This window comes from Vanessa atalanta, chromosome 3, assembly GCF_905147765.1.
Source record: "Vanessa atalanta chromosome 3, ilVanAtal1.2, whole genome shotgun sequence".
Classification (NCBI taxonomy): Eukaryota; Metazoa; Arthropoda; class Insecta; order Lepidoptera; family Nymphalidae; genus Vanessa; species Vanessa atalanta.
Genome location: NC_061873.1, coordinates 4873620 through 4895971, shown reverse-complemented (window position 1 = coordinate 4895971; position 22352 = coordinate 4873620). Strand labels below are relative to the sequence as shown.

Here is a 22352-nt window from a genome sequence, read left to right as displayed (position 1 = left end):
TTATTACAATTTCAGCTCAGTTATACAGTAACAAAATTTAGTTACAGCTGTTCAGTTATATTATAACTAAAAATTATGCCAGCCAGACTAAGCGTGGGTCACTTGGGATAAAAGAACGTTTGAAAAATTCAATGCATAATAATTTAGAATAATTTATTTTATTTATAAATAATATTTAGGCGCCACTGACGATGAAAAGCTTTTCTTTCTATATTAATTTGATGATTGGGTGTTTGATGCCGTATAAAAAATATCAATATTCGTTTAATTAAATTGAACTATAAAACCAAAATGTACAACTCTTTCAGACTCCGGTAAGCTTATTAATTGTTAAACGTTGGTTATTTAATCAATAAAAACAAAAAAAATATATATCGTACAAACGAAACTAATGCTTTTGTGACAAATACGTTCACTACTTTTGAGTGTGTGACAGAAATCAAAAGTCAAGTCTTGGTATTTCTCTAGATTGCCAACCGGCTCAGTCTGAGTAATAAACATGCGCCCGTATAATATAGCCATTGCTTGAACATTATCCCTGTGGGGGAGCAATAGGTATATGTACATTTTGAAACCAAAACAATTCTCATTCTCAATATCATCATATCCTAGAGATCCCTTCCTCATCATTTAATCTTAGTTGACTTATTTATTTTGTATTGAAGTTTTTCGCCATTAATGTATTTGTCGTTATTTTATTCAAAGTAACTCTTGATATTATTTGCTGTTATAAATATATTATTTTTTGTTTACTTTTTATAATAATTTAGCGTATTTTTTATACACAAGCTGTTTCCATAAGATACCTGGAGTTTGGATTGTTCCTTTGTTTTTAACTTAGCAAAGGTGAAGGTTTATTTAATTCAGAGCATTAATCCGATCCGATTAATCCTAAGCAACGAAATCCAATGCGATGGTTTGTTTTCTTGTATATTTAATTACATTATTGTCTGTAGGATGAACATGGTACCTAATGGTAAAATGTTAAAAATACTAGGTTTATGTCGACGACGTAGAGGTTCGTTCATAACTTTGATTATAATTCAGCTTTATTATTTAATTAATCAAACTGATGGGGCGCAAAAATACATACATAAACATAAATAGCCTGTAAATTTCCCACTGCTGGGCTAAGGCCTCCTCTCCCTTTGAGGAGAAGGTTTGGAGCATATTCCACCACGCTGCTCCAATGCGGGTTGGTGGAATAAACATGTGGCAGAATTTCGTTAAAATTAGACACATGCAGGTTTCCTCACGATGTTTTCCTTCACCGCCGAGCACGAGATGAATTATAAACACAAATTAAGCACATGAAAATTAAGTGGTGCTTGCCTGGGTTTGAACCCGAAATCATCGGTTAAGATGCACGCGTTCTTACCGGTACCGGTATTTTAACAATTGGGCCGTCTCGGCCCAATGGTTAGAATACCAGAAAATATCTCAGATACCAAAAATATCTCCTCTAAATTATCTTATCGCATTTTTGCCTAATTGTAGTTAACCTAAGTAGGTACATAGTTACATTTAATCCTACTTTTTCAACAATTGAACAATACACACTAAAAATACAAATACCATACCATAATATAAAAGGTTAATGAACCTTCCCTACGTTAGTGTAGGTATATATAACATAAGTATCAGTTACGTGGATACGTATATATAAATCTTCTATAATCGTTGAGTATTATTTCAAGTAGAGTGAACTCTCATTACTGCATTATAGACATACGTTTTGATAGAGCATTATAATAGTATTACGTACCTACGTAGGCGACGACACTGCTAAAGGGATGTGCGGACGCCCTTTCTTATACTAGTCATATCAAAAGACAGTAAGCTCTAATACTTTGAGAATAAAGTAATGTATGGCGTAGCGGTAACCGCAGTGCTATAATTGCGGTGGGGGGCGTTGGGAGGGCCGTGGGGAGGAGCGGTAAGGCAGACGGAGGGGGACACATCGCTCCAGACCGCCGAGCGGGCAGCACGTCTTAATGTAATATGGCAAATTATTTGGTCCCTTAATTTAAAAGTTGAAAAATGTATATTAATATATTTGTAATTTCGTATTCGTAAATCAAACAAACGATTACTTTTTGATTTTCCCTATTCTACCATATTTACTTGTATCATTTAATCCGTGATATTGTATGCAAAGTTCGGCCTTTTTAAAAAAAAAAAGATATTATAAATAAATATAGTCTCATATAAGAAAGATGAATATATTTTCTCAAACCAATTTAATGCTCTCCTTTTCCCTTTAAAAATAACCGTCAATTTCAAATAGGTACGTACATATTTGTTAAATCCATTTACGTTATCTGTATCTTTTGAATATGGAATGCATAAACGATTCGACCGGGCACGACCGGGCCCGAGCCGTCAATAAGCCGCGCGTCGATATTTCGATTAGCGCGCGAGGCCGCGGATTACGACGGATTTTCGCCTCCGCACCACCACGACGACAAATTACCCCATTTGTACCTACCTACCGCGCACCGGCGATGCGAACCTGCCGTGTTATCATTTAATCTGATATTTAATTTTCTAACAAAAAATCCAATTTTTTATTTCCATAGACATACAAACACTGACAAAATACGTATATAGATAAGATAAGATTTGTGTTTCAGAAAGTATCAAAATAATTTGCAAGCGAAGGGGTAAATTATAAATTTTCAAAACGATAACAAATTAAAAAAAGAACTTTATTAACTTGAATATGAAAAATATATCCAAATTACAGTTTTAGGATTCGTCAGTCAGGATTATATTATACAGAATACCTATTAATAGATACATTATGTTTTTATAGTACGTAGGCCATAGGTAAAAATTAAATTAACTACTGAAATCTATTACTTTTTACATTTTCATAGCGTATGAACCTTGGCACTTTCAATTTTGACGTATTGTATAAAGATTAATGATAGAGAACAAGGTCAACTGTACAAAATCCTAATTATTATTCAAAAATAATGATTAAGTAGTTACAAAAACAAATATTAATATTTAATTATGAAAATATTAATAAGCACAGCATATATATTTATAAAAATGTAATGTTATTCAAACTGTCATTTACCCAATAAAAATAATGGATATATTTATGCAAACATGGTGTGTCCATTCAATACAAGATGTCAACAGATTCGACGTGGTGTTGGCGTGGGCGTGCACAATCGCGCTCTTAAATCCGTTCCAATATATTATTGACATTTTATTACTTTAAAATGATCTCTACGGTTTTATGTTGGCTATACACGGAGTTAAGTATATAAAATCATGCAAATATATATTGTAAGTGAAATCAATGTCAGACCTATAAATTAACAGATGACATTTGTCCGTTTAAAAAAAAAAAACAAAATTAACCGTACATATTACATTAGGCAAATAATTGAAATAGGTAGATATTACTAGTAACGTGGGAGGTAAATTTAAAAAAAATCGAAGTGAGAATCCAAACTATTAAAGTAGTCATAATATAATAATATCTCCAATTAGATTAACATAGTAAAAAATCGACTAAAAGAAAGATAATATTTTTGACCACAAACCAAAACCACATTGACACTGAAATTAAAAATGTATATATTATAAAAGGAAATTATTTTTAAAAGTAATCACTAACTCTTCAAAATAATCATTAATTTTTCGAAATGATTAATTATCATTATTATCAAATATTAACGATAAATATCTTTTATCGATATAATACACTTTTACTTTCTTTCGCGTAGGAGGTACATGCCACAGTACGTATAAAATTCTCATTGGCATCAATTTATTACTTAATATTGTGCGCGATTGTCCGATAACATCATTGAGGTTAAGTCAACATCAGCGGTAAGCGATGAAAAATGATGCTTTAAAGTAGCGGATTTCTCGATCTTTTTATTAGGCTTCAAATTCAACCTGACAAAATACAGAAAATATGTTACATATATTTAAAACTAGCTTTCTACTTAAATTTACCAACTGGCGAAAATGATAAATGATGACAATTACATTTATATTCTGTTCTAGCTTTGAAAAATAAGTAGGTTTTACCTAAGTTAAGGTTTTTTTGAGTCAGCTTTAGTGATGTCTACAACAGTTACAGTTCCGACACAATTAGTTACAATATATTAAATATACAACACTAATACCAGTAACAATCATATTTTTTCAATAGTTTACAATTTCGCTGTATAAATAATAATTAATCTTTGAAGTTATTAGGTACCTACTCATATTTAATTTATGTGACTGCACAGTACAGCTGCTTATGATTAATTATTTATTTGAGTCGAGTGTTTTCACAATATTAAATATTTAGACTAAACTCTTAAGTCTGGGACTAAATTCATTTAAGATTTTCAACACATTGTGATTTTAAACTCATTAGTGATTTCATCCGGGTTATAAATAAAACTGGTCCGATATAAAATTGTGTTAATAATTCATTTTAACGTTATTAAGTTGTCTAGATTTTAATGTGTTTATATTATATATATATTTTTTATTAACGTGACGAGTTAATTGACGTATAATGTCAAGGTGGTCTTTACTTATTTTACAATAATGTTATTGTAACATAATTGATAACAATACATTGACCTTCACCTCTAAGTTGCGGGATTGATGCCTCTGAAGGTAACAGTTGTTGAGTTTTTCAATAAAATAATTTAATTATATTAAATTCTCTTGTTCATTGATAAATATTTAGATTGAAAAAAAAATCTCTCATATATATTAATATCCGGCAACAGTAAGTGAAGTAAAATAGGAAGTTTTGAGCAGCATCGAGTTTTTAAACGACGTTTGTATCTGTGAAGGAAAAGTAATCGTAGCATTCGTTTTACTTTTGTTTGGTTGTGGAATCTCTATTGTTGCTTCAATCATTGTATTTATGTTTAACCTTTGAAAAGAAAGTTCGGTTGACGTGCTAGTGTTTACGCGAAGCTGTGTTAGGTAAGCGTGAAAGTAATCCCTGTGACGTACGACGGGCTTCAAATAACCGCTGTTGACCCTATTTACCTATTTAAGAATATTTTTTTATTGATATTGCATTCATAAATTTAAAGATATAACAACTACAAACGGAATAGTCCTTCAGCAATATAAGGCTTGGTAACATTTTTATTTTTTTGGTTTTGTCTGATCAACAGAATGTAATATTTTACTTAGAAGAGTATATTGGTTCAGAGAATGATCAGCAGGCTTCGTTAAAAGGGAAAAATACACAACAGTAACAAATCCGCGTTTAACAGTAAGTATAAACTATTATAAGTATTCAAATTCGGTTTCGTTTTTTTTCGATATAATACGGCTTCGACAAACCGCAGAATTCACCACAATAATATTAGTAGTGATTCTTCCGAGTATTGCTTAAAACTGTTATTGAAATCCTTTGCCTGACTACTAGTTCTATTTCGACTAAAAGTAAAACTATCACACCATTACATTACATTAACAGCCCGTAAATTTCCCACTGCTGGGCTAAAGGCCCCCTCTCCCTTTGAGGAGAAGGTTTGGAGCATATTCCAACATGCTGCTCCAATGCGGGTTGGTGAAATACACATGCGGCAGAATTTCGTTGAAATTAGACACATGCAGGTTTCCTCATGTTGTTTTCCTTCACCGCCGAGCACGAGATGATTCATAAACACAAATGAAGCACATGAAAATTCAGTGGTGCTTGCCTGGGGCAACCCGAAATCATCGGTTAAGATGTATGCGTTCTAACCACTGGGCCATCTCGGCTCATTTAAACATAAACTTTCACACCACTGACACTTATTTCATTCTTATATATAAAAAATAATTCGTTTATATTTCTTTTTGAGATTAGGAGTCCCCGACACCATTCGACGGATATCCATGGAAGTTGGTATATCATCGTATTATTTCTTTGTAAAGATTTGGATGAAAAAGGAGCAATTAGATTATATTAGCGAAAGTCGTCGCGTTAAAACGCTTGTAAAACCTATTTAAAAATATTGCAATATTTGTAAGTATAATACGTTACACTCCAAAACTTTTTATTTTTTTATTTGGCTATTGCATACTAAGGCACGATACTACGGCATACCGACACGGCATTGTGGTATTTGTTATAAAAATAATTACATTACAAATTGAAACGCTGTACAAAAGCTCGATCTAAAATAAGCATATTCACTATATATCCATCAAAAGCAATCAACATAAAAATACACCCGTACTTAACTACTTACTTGTTATAATACAACATCGACTACGAAAGATTATTATTATTGAAAGGTTATTATTACGGACAATTATTTACTTGCACAAATTAAGCAAAATTATAATCCACCGTTGCATTCTCTTTTAATAAAACCTATGTTAACATAAAATAGATGGTTCAAATAATATAAAATAGTGATAAAATAACAATTAATAAAAAAAAACCATTTGTTAAAGTACAAATGAGGTTGTAGTTTTTTTTATATAGTAATACTTTATAATTAAAAATATACAAAACTTTCATGATTTTTAGAAATAAATACTACTTATTTAGTATTTTTATTGTATTAATCGTTTCGAATCACAATTGGAAATTGATACCGAGATATTGGTTGTACACTTATGTACAACCAATATCTCGGAGACGACCCATTCACGATTTCATTATGGGATCCCGTTCACCTTTCTCATAAATATTCATGAATAATATTATGACACATTATGATAAATCCGACTGCTTAATAAACATAATCTATTAATTTTAAGTAAAGAACCTTTTGGTTGTAATAATCTTACACGCAACGTAAAAAGACGATATTGAAATTATTACTAAATAGCATGGGTTTATAATTGAAATAAATATCATTTTATTAAATTTGATACATAATTATTATATGCATATCTGCATAAGTTTTATTACAGGATCAATAAACAGTAAATTTTAAAGTATTAACTTGTATACTTCAAGACTACATCAATTTCAAGATTAATTTTATTTATGAAATTAGCAAAGCTCTCGGCTATTTATGTGTGTCCCCTAGACTATAAAATTATATTGACTAATACAGCTTTCACTTTAAAATATTAATACCTACTTAGATCGTATTTGTTTTAGTCAAATTGCAAACCTATCTCTCTTAGGACTGGTAACAAAAAGCCAATTTGTGTGTGTCGAACTTTAATTAACAGTTTTTCGTCTGATTTTAGACAACACTAACTTGGGTAGTCAAACATTGAACATCAATTTGTTGAAATCGGTGTGTGACTAGTCAGAACAACAAAAACTATAATATGAGATAAAAAATAATAGTAGCATTGCTCAATTTTTAGGTATTACTAATATTCCTGATACCATATCCTAATACTAATACGCCTCCAGCTAAGCTGTGCTAAGAGTGGAGTGGATCGAACCTGCGACATTTTACATCACTAGACGGTCCGTAAACCATTATGCTATTGAAGCTTCCTACACTTTTGAATATGGCTATATACGATCTCTTTGGGATTTAAGATTCATTAAATATTTTATAATAATAAATGTAATAAATATTGAAAATTGTTAACAGTTATATAAAAGAACTTAAATCAAAAATTACTTTGAGCAAAAATAAATAACTGAACATATATACAACATATATTTGGTAATCGTTTTTATAGTGTCAATCTATAAATAGGTAAATATAACTGAACCCATAGATACAAAACAATCAGATTATGTTCATAGTTTTATGACAAATGTTATTTATTATTGAAGTTATAAGTATATTTTAGTAATATTCTTACTGGATATTGTTTATTGGTCGAAAGCAAAATCGTCAATCCGGCCGCTTCTAAAACCATAACAGATAAATGAAAATCTGATAATAGTTCTTTTAAATGTCTACTAATATTTTAAAAAATATGTTTATATTTTTTTTTTTTTATTGCCCGGGAGGGCAAATGACTCTGCTCCACCTGATGGTAAGTGGTAGTAGAGTCCAAACGCGACGACGGCTAGTGCAGTTGGGAAAGGTGATCTGCTCTAGCCGCCCCCGCCTTGCCGGCCCGCTAGATGCCTCTTCACGCCTCGCTTGAAGGAACCCAGGTCATAAGAGGAGGGGAATACGTGCGCTGGTAAAGAATTCCATGATTTGGAAGTGCGAGAAAGAAAAGAGTTGCCAAATTTCTTTGTACGCGATGGAATTGATGTCACAGTTAGGCGGTGACATCGAGAACCAGCACGCGTGGACTTGTGAAGGAAAGGGGAAGCAGGAATAAGGGAGAATAGTTCCTCTGAGCACTCGCCGTGACACATTCGATAGAAAGCGCTGAGTGCCGCTATCTCTCGACGCAATTGTAAAGGCTCGAGGGTGTTGGTGACCTTTACATCGCCAATAATGCGAACCGCACGTCGCTGCAACCGATCCAAGGCCTCCAGTAGGTACTTAGCGGAGCCATCCCAAAGGTGCGAGCAATATTCAACGCAGGACCGTACCTGTGTTTTATACAGCAGAAAATCAATAAGTATCAGTCATTTTATTGTCACCAAGATGGGAGAAACTCAACTTTAATTCAATATATTCATAAAGAATTAATATTTTCAATAATTTTATATGATAAATTATATAACGTAATAAAAAATTCCGTAATTAAATTAACAAAATAATGTTAACAAACGCAATGCATCAAAGGACGAAAAACCAATGCACCTTTCGTTACGAATTACATTAGGACGGTTCAGACGCAGAGATCTATTTGCTCGATAATGATTCAATTATTATATTTGTTTATGGGCAAAGGGTTATACCTTAATTTTACTTGACCGTAAAAATATATAATATATACATAACACCTACGTAATAGTAGAACACTATACTGTTCACTATACTATACTCTACACTGTTCGTCATTTTAAGTCTTAATGACTTGTTAGTGAAAATTTAATTAAAAAGTAATGGCTTTTATCTAGTTTGCTTATACATATATACATTTTATGTTTCTAAGATCTTTGTAAACATTTGAATTTTTATCAGTAACATCCATTAATAATGTTTTTTACGAGTATTTATGCAATATTACTGATAATCATTTTATACTTGAAAGTCGAAAACATGGATCTTAGCTGGAGGTCGTAAATTCAAATCTAGATAAACATAGAGGTGTTTGTGTGGTGTGTGAGTTTGAAAATGCTTAATGTGATAAAATATATCTGTATGTTTATTATAGTTTTTTGCGATACGCTCATCTACAAACCCGAAGTAGAGCTGAGTGGTGTAATAATTTCCAATATTTCTCCTTAAGATGTCATTTACCAAGGCGTACTATATTTACAAGCTGGTAATTCACTTTTACTTCACTCAGTCACTATCATGTAAATATGTTTTATGATATTTAATTTATTACAAAAATAAATCATCAATCGAAGCGACGACAAGACATTTTAAATTTCTTATTAGCTCATTACTAAACCATTTCCAAATGCCAAGTTACGCTCAAATCCGGTAGCTTTTGTTATTAAAATGATAAAAGTTAACGAGGGTTAATTTTATATGACATTATCTTAAGTCTTACTAAAGATAATTGAGAAACAGGACGTGCACATTTTACCGAATTACACAGCGAAAAAAAAAGGTAAGAATTATCAAACGGCCCTTTAACGCTTTATCCGTCAAAAAAATCAATTTACAAACGCATCCAGCGTAAGTAATCGACGCTACTTAATTAAACTTTAAACGTTGAAATACATTTAAAGGCTAAGAAAAATAAAAAGGCATCCGAACGATGCGCGTTCATCATAAAACATAGGTAGCAATAAAATATATTCAAATAAAATGTTTGCTCGTAAAGAGAGTGACACGGGCAGTCGAGTGAAAAAGCGGTAAATCGCCATACGCATACTAGAGGAGCACGTCGCGTCGGCCGTCACCCGGGGAGCTACGATAAACGTCACCTCGGAATGAAAAAGGAGAAGTGTATTAAATAATAATCGGTTACTGGCACGCTCGGACGCCAACTAGTACTGGGTTCCGCGTTATATTTTATCACTGAATTATTGTAGAATTAATATAAAAAAAATATATATTTGTTAAATTTAAAATACAAAACCTGAGTTGTTTTTATTTTAACTTTTTTCTCTTATAAAATGTCGCATAAATACTCGTAACTGGACCCTAAAACTTCATTTGACATAAAATAGTACGAGAGAAAAAACAAATACGGCTACAAATTGAAGTGAGAAATGCGTTGTCGCTGAGGACGCCCCCCGCGAGGCCGGTCCACTCGCGTTATGACCAGCATCTCAAAGGGTATCATTACAAGGTTTGATTAATACGCGAGTTCCTATCATTGGCATCGCGTCATAACGACAGTCGAGCCTCATAACTCTGCTAAATGAGCTCACTTCTCCACGCTCAGAACGAACGTGTATTTGCATACAATACATGGAACTACCAGTTCCTTACTTTTACCATTAGACCGCATTCCATTTAATAGCATCGACGTCTAACGGCAGCTGCTTTGGAGATAATTATTATTAATGTATTTAATGTGTAAATGGCCTAAAAAATGTTTCATTAAACGTCACCCATTTTTAGCAGTTACGTACACAATTTTCACGGATGTACTGACATGGAAACTATGTTATAGACAATTATCGTCAGTCCTGATTGATTTATTTCTTAACATATAATTACGTAGTGACTAGTTACGTAAGATGTTTATTCAAATTATAATAAAAATGATTTTTTAGTGTTTGTACCGACAAAGGCGACAAGTGGGTTGATCATAAATTTTAATAATCTTGCAAAACAAACAGTCAGGTTTAAACTTAAGAAAATATTATGCATTACTATTGTGTATCCGCGACATCTCTTAGAGTATCCATACTTCCTCTTTAACTTCATACTTAAACAATAATAAAATTATACGCCGTCATACGAATTTTATTTATTGTATAAATACATAAAATAAAAAAAAATTACCGTCGCTACCCAACCAACTTCAACAATATATTTTCTCTGAATATGGAAATTGTTTATTACGAACGATCATACTAAATTTACAAGATTACTTTTGAAAATCACACGACGGATATATTTATGATATAATTTGTGCGCAACAAAGTAACTTTGAGCGGAATTGTAAAACGTTTACTACTTCTTGTCTAGTTAAAACCATTCTATTTTGATGGGGAGTCGTAATATAAGTGCACACTAGATGCAAAGTAACCACACTTAGTATTGGCATAAAAAGAATGATTGCAAATTGGCATGTTGACTCGGATATGAACCCCGTCTCTGTTATTACACGCCATCTGGTTCTTACAACGGTTTCCTCGCTCTACACGCTAATGATAAAGCAGCGAAATGCTTAAGCAGCCTTTGAAATTTTATGCGGTTATTAATACACATATTATCGAGTGTTTCATAAATACCGAACGTAGTAATACGTGACTATGTTGGCATTTAATTTTGAAATTAATGTACCTACTTACTTTTAAATTACATTAAAATTACAATACCTATACATAACTTTTGAAAAATATTAATTTGAAAAATTTAAGTATTTAACATTTTAAACTTTTTGTTTTAATATATCTATCTCGTTTTTTATGCTTCAAATTAATTCTGATCACTACGCTGAAATGTAACTGGTCGAATCCCTCTATAAAATATTATAGTCATGAGAGTTAAAACATAAAGTCACAGACCCCATCCTACTCGACAATATGATAAACATTATTTAGTAAGTGAAGGCAGCCAGTCTTAAATTGTTCGAAGGTTATTGATACACTAGAGGGCAGAGGCGCACCGGTCGCTTCCGCCGGCTACCCCTCGCTCTTATACGATTGCCCTTATTATGACATAAAAATAATTCATGGCTCCTCTTACCACAAAGTAAATTAACCGCCTTTAATCATATTTGAATTACTTAATATGTTATACCGAGTTTACGATTCTAGATATTTGATTTTATTGTATTTAACTAAATGATGATTCAGTTTTTAGTTTAATTTTTTTAACGTATTATCTTAAAGATTGCAATCGCAATACAGTTAAGTATTACGTTCACAGATTAACTTCATTGTTAACTTGAAATATTTCGAATAATAACTTCATTAAATCGAAACATTATTTATTCAAATTATCATCAAGTTACAATATTTAATATATTTATATTCTATCTATATATATAATAAATCAATGAACACTAATGCGATGATTTAAAACGTGTGTTTAGTCTCTTATCTAATAATAAAATTAAACAAAGAATTTTATCCTTTTTGGCGAAATTTTATCGAAAAAAAAAATTACCAGAAAGTTTATAAAAAATGTCAGTTCATATTTCAAAAGCTTACGCTAAATATTTTGACTTTAAAACTTGCTCATGTTAGTACTTATGATATCCAAGGTTAACAGTTCATACTAAATCACTTTCTTCAAAGTAACGTGACGAGTTATGGATGCCTTAAAAATTATGTAAATGAACACGGATACTCGGTATTGATTTATTTAATTATAGCGGATTCGAATCGAATTATGATTCAAATATTCTTTCCACCTGTAGATGTAATTATTATGATTTATTACAATTATGTATTTACATAAACTTTCAACAGTGAAATCGCTAATGCTAATTTGATTTTTTACTTTATGTAAAATTTATACATTCTTGTCGACGTGACTACTTTAAATAATATTATAAAACCTATGTAGTTTTTTCACAAGAATACGTCCTAGATTTTGTGTAATTATTAATTATGCTAATAGAGACAAAATACTTGAAAAACTTATAGTTACAACACAGAAATGTCCCGCTGGACAAATAAATTCTCCTGTTTAAAGAGAAGATTTAAAGCTTATTCAGTCACGCTGCTCCAACGCAGGTTTGTGGATGTTTGTTTGAAAGAATAACAATAATTACATACATATATATATATCGCCAAATGTTTTCCTTTAATTTTCAAATTATTATTATTTCATGAATAGTAAAGTAAAGTACGAGCAAATTAAAATGGTCGAGATTTTCAATTCCCACTCTTGAGTTAGATCTACTTGTACTACTACTGATTCTGCGCTCTTAAATAGTTATAGTTATTAGTTATATATATCATATAACTAATATATCTCGGAAATAAGAAAAATAATACAATTGAAGATGAACCGTGCATTTTTCTTTTTATCGGTCTAAAAATACATAAAATAGTTCTGCGTTCAAATAATAAATAATTTAAAGTACATCACATAATAATCTATTCAATAATTTAAAAACTTTGAACATTTAAATTGTATTTGAATAAAATCGAAGTTTAAAAACAAAGTTAGTTTGATGGAGCGAGGTTACATTATAAGCCTTCGAAGGCTACGTTTTTATAAAAAAAAATATTATTGAAATCTAATCTCTTAAACAAAATCAACATTCCCTTGTTATTGAGTTTATCTGGTAATCATTAATTATGATGGCTATCGTGGTGTCGTTGATGGCAATTATGAGAGTGACGTAGGCCATAGCTGCTGTACTCTAATGAGTGCGGAGTACGGGAAACCGCACAGCGGGATACCTCCCAGCAAACATAAATTATAATTTATTAATTCAAATAACACTTTATACTATTCAAATTGTCTGTTTGTTTTATCCTTGCGTTAACGACGTGAATATCAGGTATAATTAAAAACGCAAAGAGTCGAGAATTAATGTTAGCCGTTGTTCATTAACGAACGGGCGCTGAGTGTTTTATTGATTTTCATTGGACGATTTTAATAACGAACTCGCACGGCGTACAATTTAGCACTGACTTGTTATTATAAATGTTTTAATACATTTGAATATGACAGGTTCAATAATCTACAAATGTTTCAAATTATTTGCAATCCTATGCAAATGAGTTTGTTTGTCATTTGACACCTTAGCCACTCAAGCGATTGTCATGTTTTTTTACGTAGAGATTTTCTGGGGCGCAGAAAAGGACATAGAGTACCTAAAACATGTCACAATAATAGAGTAATCCACCCCCGTCCCCTTGTTTATCTTTTATCTTTAAATTTGAACAGAAAAAGTTACATTTTAATTTCAAAAATTTATTAGACAAAAAGAAAAAAACAATCATAAATTACAAATTAAACGCTCTATAAATTAACCAAGGTCACTGACATAATGCTAATATATGACTATTATCATGAGCGCAATCAAGCATATAATATACAATGTATATTTCAGTTACCTTCTACAATCCGTGGTTAGAAAGAAACACCCTATGCAAGACAAATAAGGACACATCCACACAGTCCATAAGTCAAGCCCTGCCATTACCATTTTCCACAAGCTCGCTAACGACAGACGTTTGGCTAATCGCCAGCATCAGAGTCCATCGCCGTCCGAACGCGAAATATTTAATCAACACACGTAATTGGTATACTTTAAAAAAGACAAACAACATTAATATTATATATTAAGCGAATTATAATTGCTTCCATTATTAGAATCTTTGTATAAAATTAACATAATGATGGAATTCCTGAGACGTTGAATTATAAACATGTGGATATTAATTCAATAAATATATTATTTTTATTACATGTCTTAATTCAAACTTAATTAATTGATTATGAATTTTTTGGAATAATTAAAACGCTCTAGTAATATTTCATCAGCGAGATAAATGTTATTTATGTATTTTGTATGTCATTAAACGAAGCAAAATTGAATTATATTTAAATGTATTGATTCCTTGAAGGATAATGATTGATGAAATTTATGCTTATAATTTTATAATTCGGTTATAATTTGAGGTATATGTAAACTGTTTAATAAAGACGAATATTTTCATTAAATCATCTATATTTGGTGATGGGCTTTCTGTAAGCCTGTCTGGGTAGGTACCACCTACTCATCAGTCATTCCACTTCGAGACATCAATATTTTGCTTTATTTCAGTTTGCAAGGTGAGTGAACCAGGGTAATTACAGGCACGAGGAATATAACATCTTAGTTCCCATGGTTAGAGGCGCATTAACGGTTTTAGAAAATGTTTCTTCGGTTTCAATTTTGCGCTGAGATGGCCCGTGATTCCTTACCGAAGATTGGGGGTTCGATCCTGGGCAAAGGCTAATGAATTTTTCATATGCTTAATTTTTGTGTACAAAGCATTTCATGCTCTGTGAAATCATTGAGAGAAAATCTGCACGGTTGAAAATCTGCCACAGGCAAATCCACCGGGTACTCTAAACGTTTTCTTTGAGAGGAGAGGGAGCTTTTGAGGCCAATCAGTAGAATATATAATGGATTTTAATTAATTTTACTATTTCAATATTCCTAAGAACTGACCTATTACGACCAAGTGATACCAAATAAAAAATTATAAAAAAAGAATTATCCATAAAGCCAAATAATTCGAAACGTTGTTAATTATAACATCGACCTTAAATTTCGTTATATGGTTTTAACAATTCTCATTATTTTAATAAACGGTTAAATAGCTACTCATAAATCATCACGAACGTTCGTCATTAGTATCGGCCGTATACTGAACCAGCAATTTCCATATTTTCATTAATTAAACGCGCACTGCGATGAACCTAAAATGACCGTGTTATGAATATGAATTTTTATTATAGTTTGTTACGAATTAAAATTAAAAATAGATTAACGGTAGGCGCTACACATAGCATACAGGCCTCCACGTCGGTCTTTGTTGCCTGTCGAGGCTTGGCCAGCGATTGAAGTGAAGTTCACAATCGCAACCCGTCATCGCCGCATTTCGTGCGACCATTCTCGTGAACTGTAACACTGACCCGGATTCTGAAGCACGAAATAGGCTTTTAGTTAACCCTTCAACGGCATGCGACTATTTATTTATTGCATTATTTTCAACACTTTTAATTGGGCATGACGTAGCCGCGAATATTCGATGAACACTAATTGTTCATCGAATATTCGCGGCTACGCAAAGTTTCCAATAAACTCTTTCATAGTCTCACGTTATAAATTAAATACGAATAGCTCACACAAATGTAATATTACGTCTCAAACCTTATATATATATCTTATTTAACGATAATAAGGACCTCCGTAATCGAGTAGTGTGCACACCGGTCCGAGGTTCCGGGTTTGATTCCCGACCAAGTCGATGTAGAAAAAGTTCATTAGTTTAATATGTTGTCTTGGGTCTGGGTGGTTATAGTACCGCCGTTACTTCTGATTTTCCATAACACAAGGGCTTTAGCTACTTACATTGGGATCAGAGTATAATTTACGTGGTATTTAACGATAATAATAATGTAAAAAAATGAATACATTCTTTATTAAAAAAAGTCAAACAGTTTTGACGTTGTATCAATTTTAATGAAGTATCTTGTTTTCTAGGAATACGCTGTTTCCATCTAAGATGCTATACTTATTCATAAAAACGAATGTGTTTCACTGGTTAAAATACATGTCCGTGGAATTCAGTAGTAATTTCCGTATTATTTCGAAGCAAGTAATAAAATCGCGGCTCAATGATTAATTCGTCGGTTTCATGGAGTTTTTGTTCCACAATTAGGCGCGATCCGACACGCATGCCAGTATTGCGTGGCCAATACATTGTTACCGCGTATTAACGATTGACCCACGCTACTTCCGGATAAAATAATTAATTGCTCATGACGGTATTTATCTATACCTTTAATAACCATATAAATTTCTATAGTATCTTATATTATATAGCCTTATATTAGCATTAGCAGCCTGTAAATTTCCCACTGCTGGGCTAAAGGCCTCCTCTCCCTTGAGGAGAAGGTTTGGAGCATATTCCACCACGCTGCTCCAATGCGGGTTGGTGGAATACACATGTGGCAGAATTTCGTTGAAATTAGACACATGCAGGTTTCCTCACGATGTTTTCCTTCACCGCCGAGCACGAGATGAATTATAAACACAAATTAAGCACATGAAAATTCAGTGGTGCCTGCCTGGGTTTGAACCCGAAATCATCGGTTAAGATGAACGCGTTCTAACCACTGGGCCATCTCGGCTCTTAGCCTAGCCTTATATAGGTACTGATAATATGAGTCCTTATTCATTTGGTACATGACCCTAATACCAAGTTAGTATAAATAGTGTAATCAGTGCGTATCAAAGAGCGTTATTGCATTGTACAAAGAAAGCAAGGTTATGATATGGATAACTTCGCGTTATGGGAAAGCCAATTAAAGCTAGACGCGTTTTTCGTCGGAGTCAGTCCATCCATCATACAGCCACGCCCAGCCTGTTCCATTCCGCTGCTCTCTCGTCCCTCATTCTATTCCACTGACCGAGGTGATTTCTATAATTAAATTACAGACGGACAGATAGTCATTTGATCATTTTTATTTCAAGAATAAACAGAAAGCGACAAATATTGCATTTGTGTTAACATTTTACTTTAGAAGCTAGTGATCACTTGTAGAGATAAAAACAGTAAATATAAATATTTGACATATAACGAAAGAACCAACGTAGATATGAAATATTTTCTGACATTATGCAATGGTTTAAATAGTCGTTCTGCGATAGAATCAATACGCATGTCAATTCGGAAGTAAATAACATCCAGTAAAAGAAGAGGAATGTTTTTCTTTAGCGCGGTAGCGAAGGGGTTCACGTTAAATTGGTCGTTGTGTGACATTTTGCATCGGCACCTGCGACGCGGAGGCAAGAAGCCGTGAGCCGGCTGTCGCTCGGCGACATGTGCGACTAATTTGTTGGCAACAACGCACTCATTACACTGTCCCCGACGCCCGAGGTGTCGCTGAGACCGGCAATTTCACTCGTAATTCTATAAAATTGCCACACGCATAAGGAAGTCGTACGCGAGTCATCTCAGAAAACGTGTCACCGTTTATAATAAAATAATCTTATGTCAGCGTTAGTCATTACACTTGGGAAATTATTAATTTACTAAGATTGGGTCTATTTATTTTTATTATTTTACAACGTATGTCATTACAATTTTCATTAAAATTTATTTCAATATTATACTTTAAATTGTTTCACAAATATTCTAAATTAGTTACTGACCTGTCCATTTTTGTCCATCTCGTTGTTGGTGAGCTTCACTTTCTCGAAGGAGACGACCTGCTTTCTCAGTTGATCACCGGAGAAGGGCGAATCGGGATGCGGGTAGAGGCGCGCGGGCGCGGGCGGGTCGGCCTTGCCCGCCACCAGCCATGAGGAGCGGTGGTATGCGTAGCGGTAGCGCTTGCCGTCCACTGGAACCACGTCCAGCAACACCGCGTATCTCGCCTCCGCGCGGCACCCCGCAAACGACACGCGTACAGTCGGGAACATGCGTCTGTATAAAAAAACAACAAATAAATAAATCACTTTATATACAATCTATTGATTATTATTATCTTTGAGTATACGAGCCACAAATTCTTGAGAATTTTAATTATGGAAACAAAGTTTATGATTATCAAAAATATTTAATGTACAATCACCAGTCCGTTTATTTAAATTATTCAGTAATTAAGTTTGTGCTAAATGTGTGAGTAACATTATGTGGGTTGGTTCATTATGAATAATTTTATGTTTTAAATAATAAAATTAAAAGTAACATGAAACCGAAAACTTTTAATGTTTTACAACACAAATATATCGAAACATAAAACACATTTTATGACCTTCAACAGTACTTCTTTTTTTGTTTAAGTTTTTGGACCCTGTGCACTAATGACCTCGTAAGGCCGCGACGAACAGAAATCTAAATTAGACATTAAGATACAAAAAACCTTATAATCCCCGAAAGTGTTTTACGAAACCGAAACACACATGCCCTCAATAAAAAAAAGATGATTAATGTGCATTAACAAAAAACTGCCAGAGATCCGGCCACGGACGGTGACTTGTATAATTACAGGGTGAAACGCGAACTAGGAAATCAAACAAATATGATGTATTCGATTTTAATGCACCCCTAAATGGGCCGAAGCGCTTCCTGCCGGCCGGAGGCGATAACATCTCACCGCTACTTATTTATAACGTAACCTTTCTTAATACCTTTTTTTTTCTATGTCTAAACGGCACTTTTATAATTTTGAAGGCTAAACAAGTAGTCACAGATAAGATAACATCCGACAATTTGTTCATCGGCCCTAACACGATCGGACGTTCGCCTCGCTCGTCGTTTCTATTAACTTCTCAAACATTACAAACGATAGATAAGTCGATGGTATCGTCCGAGGTTTACGATGAAATTTCTAGTGTGTAATATAAAATGCAGGAGTGAAAGAAAGAATTATTGGCGGTCATAAAACACGGGTGCGGTGTCAACCTCCCAATAAGTGTAATAATAAATGCGAGAAACCTATAAAATCCTCGGAGTCAGAACCCTAGCACGACGATAAAGCGCCGTGCATTGAAGATCTCGGTCGAGGTAAGCACTGGTCATAAATAAATCGTATTAAGGTGTGTTTTGAACGGTTATTCGGTATCGGTGGTGCAGGATCTCTCATCGCATCGGACAATAAGTCGCTGTCAGGCGCATTTATGAGCGTGTCGTTAGGGCGATGTCGCGATGTCTCGCCCGAGAGAACGTCACTGCACGCCACCCAACGTGGCGAGTAATGATCTGTATACATCACGGTTACGACCAATCTGCGATTTTGCACTCGAAACATAGACTTGCCTTACGATTTGAAAGCTTTTATTCGTTTTATAAAGTCGAATTCATCGTAAAATTTTAACAGTCAACAGGATAGTATAAATCTTCTATTTTGAATAAATATTTAAATTTATAGAATTTATTTAATTATATTTATTACATAAGGTAAACTAACAAATTAACGATCTTTGCTCCTAAACGTTGATAATGAGGAATGTATTGACATTTCCCTTACATTCCTATGTATGTATAATGTCATAAGATACGTATTTGTGATTACACTGGTTGTCTTTGACTTAATATTGGTAAACGTTTCTGTTAGCAGGAGCATACGGAGCAGATGATACCTACCCAGACAAACCTATCTATGAATCGCAATTTAGAGCAAATATATGTCTTTTAAATTATATCCATATATCTAACAAAATATGAATATGATAAGTAAGTTCATTTTTTGTAAAATATAAATGCATAATTCATTATGTAACGTCTGAATATGTATACTTGTATCACATGTAAGTATTGGCACAGACGCAATCAATTTTTTATTTTTTTTTATTTATATAGTAAATATTATTATTATTTATATATAAATAGAGTATTTTTATAAATTTCAACGCACTCGCAAAAGCGAAAGAATATTTCGAATGTCTATTGGAAACGTGTCATAAAAATTCTTGCGAAAGTATTATTTTCTAGTCGTTAATTTTAAAACGCAATTAAAGAGAACGATAGATAAAGGTTGCAATTTGATGTAAGTGCGACATTTCACGAACGAAGTTAGAACCAGAACAATAAAAGTAACTATTGCCGTATATTATTTGCAAAAACATTACCGTCTGCGAAATCGAGTTCATATGAAATTAACATGGACTTGTTAAAATAAATGTTATAAATGTTTATATTCACTGAAACATCTGGTGATTAAATTTACAGCGATGTCTTTTGCGAGTGTCGAGTTGCTGACGATTTCGTAACAATTATTTACATAAAATAACTATTTTAATCTTTTTTGTAAAAATATTATATATTATACGAGTATAATCCATTATGAAAGCATAGTCAAACTTTTTTTGACAAATTACTAAAGACTCTTGTAAACATTAAAGTTGGTACTTTAAGGTTCACCACCATCTGCAGAGTGGTGGATTATCCGTTCCTTCTTATAGAAAATAAGGTCTTTGCCTAAAAGTAATAATACATTAATAGATTTATATTGTACTGTACTATGCGATATTTACGGTCAATATAATCGTTGTTAGGAAACCTAGCTCCGTTGAAATAAGCCATGTAATATTATTTAAGTACACCCGACACATAAGTGCGCACTAAGACAGATTGGTCGACTGATCTTTAAATTATATTAACTGGAAAGAAAAGCATTTGCAATACAATACTTTTTCTGTTCTAATAATATACACCTACGAATAACAATCAATATAATACGATAACTAAATTTTTATATTATTTATCTTGCTTCACTAAAACTAAATTTTAACTTTGCGTCTTATCATTGAACTGAACCAGTATTATGTTTAACTTAATGGTAAAATTCTATTGAAAGAGTACAATCATTTCAAATGAAGTAACAATAAACTCATAAAATGTTTGTAATTAGTAAAAGTTGGGATGATAAAGTGGATATAAGCAATGGGACTTCTTCTACGACTGCAGGTTTTATTCTCATAAAATTTTTCACAGCGCCAAATTTTTAATAAATTTAATAGATATTGTTCTATGACAATATCGTTAAAAAAACTGCACTTGTTGGATAAAATTCTGGTAGAAGAGTATTCTGGCATAATATTGTAGTTGATTTTGTAATAATATGAAGGATTTTAGTGTTTCTATTGCTAAAATGAAGCGTGCCAAATTATTTTGAGTTGGTTTTTTTTGCAAATAACTAACTAAAATTTTAGATTTCTGATAAAAAAATAATATTAAAAGCATTTCATGCGACATAATACAGACACAAATTTACAAATACATACTACGTAGCGGTGCCTTACTAGAGAAACGTTGCCGTCTATACCATCTCAGTAAATAGGTATCAAATGAATTTACGAGTATATCTTGGTCAATGTGACATTATATATTTTATAATCTTAATTTCATGTAAACAAAAGTCGCATAAAATATAATTTGCGGTAGGTGACCGCAATTTTGTAACAAGATACACATGAAGAATGCATTTACAAATACAAATTATGGTAACCACTTCCGGAGAAAGGTGCGAATTTACGTTTATTCCAACATTATGGCTTATACAGTTTTTTTTTTGTGTACATATTTTTAGACCAAGAAAGATAAACGAAGCGGTCGCTAAAAATATTTATAAATTATAAAACATTAATAGATAATCTAAGTTTTCATGGACAAGCATTATACGTGATCGTGGAAGGAAATTTAACCTAACGTATTCCAATTGAAAGTCGGTTCCTAGTATTTTGTTTTTGTATTTTATGGACTAAGAAAGTTATAGAAACAAATCAACATGATAGTCGTACATACTCGAATGTGTTATTTTTTATTGTAATCCTACATTCATATTCTATAAACGTAAAAAGTTATTATTGCATAGTTAACAAAACCATATTAAGATGCTAAATAATTACGTATATTTTCCGCTAGTTGCAGTCGAACGTAACAAGATTAATGCGACTCGTGTGTGAGTTCTCGACCTTTAACACAGGCACGCATTAAATAAATATAAAATTCATGGACTCTATCAAGTCGACTAGTTATATTTGTTATTGTAATTGTCAGTAATTTTTCTTTTTTT

At 32.6% G+C, this 22352-nt stretch overlaps 1 protein-coding gene across 1 annotated transcript in view; it reads right to left on the bottom strand.

Moving 5' to 3' along the window:
• The window catches only part of LOC125077067 (T-box protein H15-like), a 67196-nt gene that overhangs the window by 7877 nt on the left and 36967 nt on the right, over positions 1–22352 (bottom strand). Inside the window, exon 4 of the mRNA XM_047688860.1 lies at positions 17986–18259. Within this exon, the coding sequence (XP_047544816.1) occupies positions 17986–18259 (274 nt within the window). The remainder of the gene's footprint in view (positions 1–17985; positions 18260–22352) is intronic.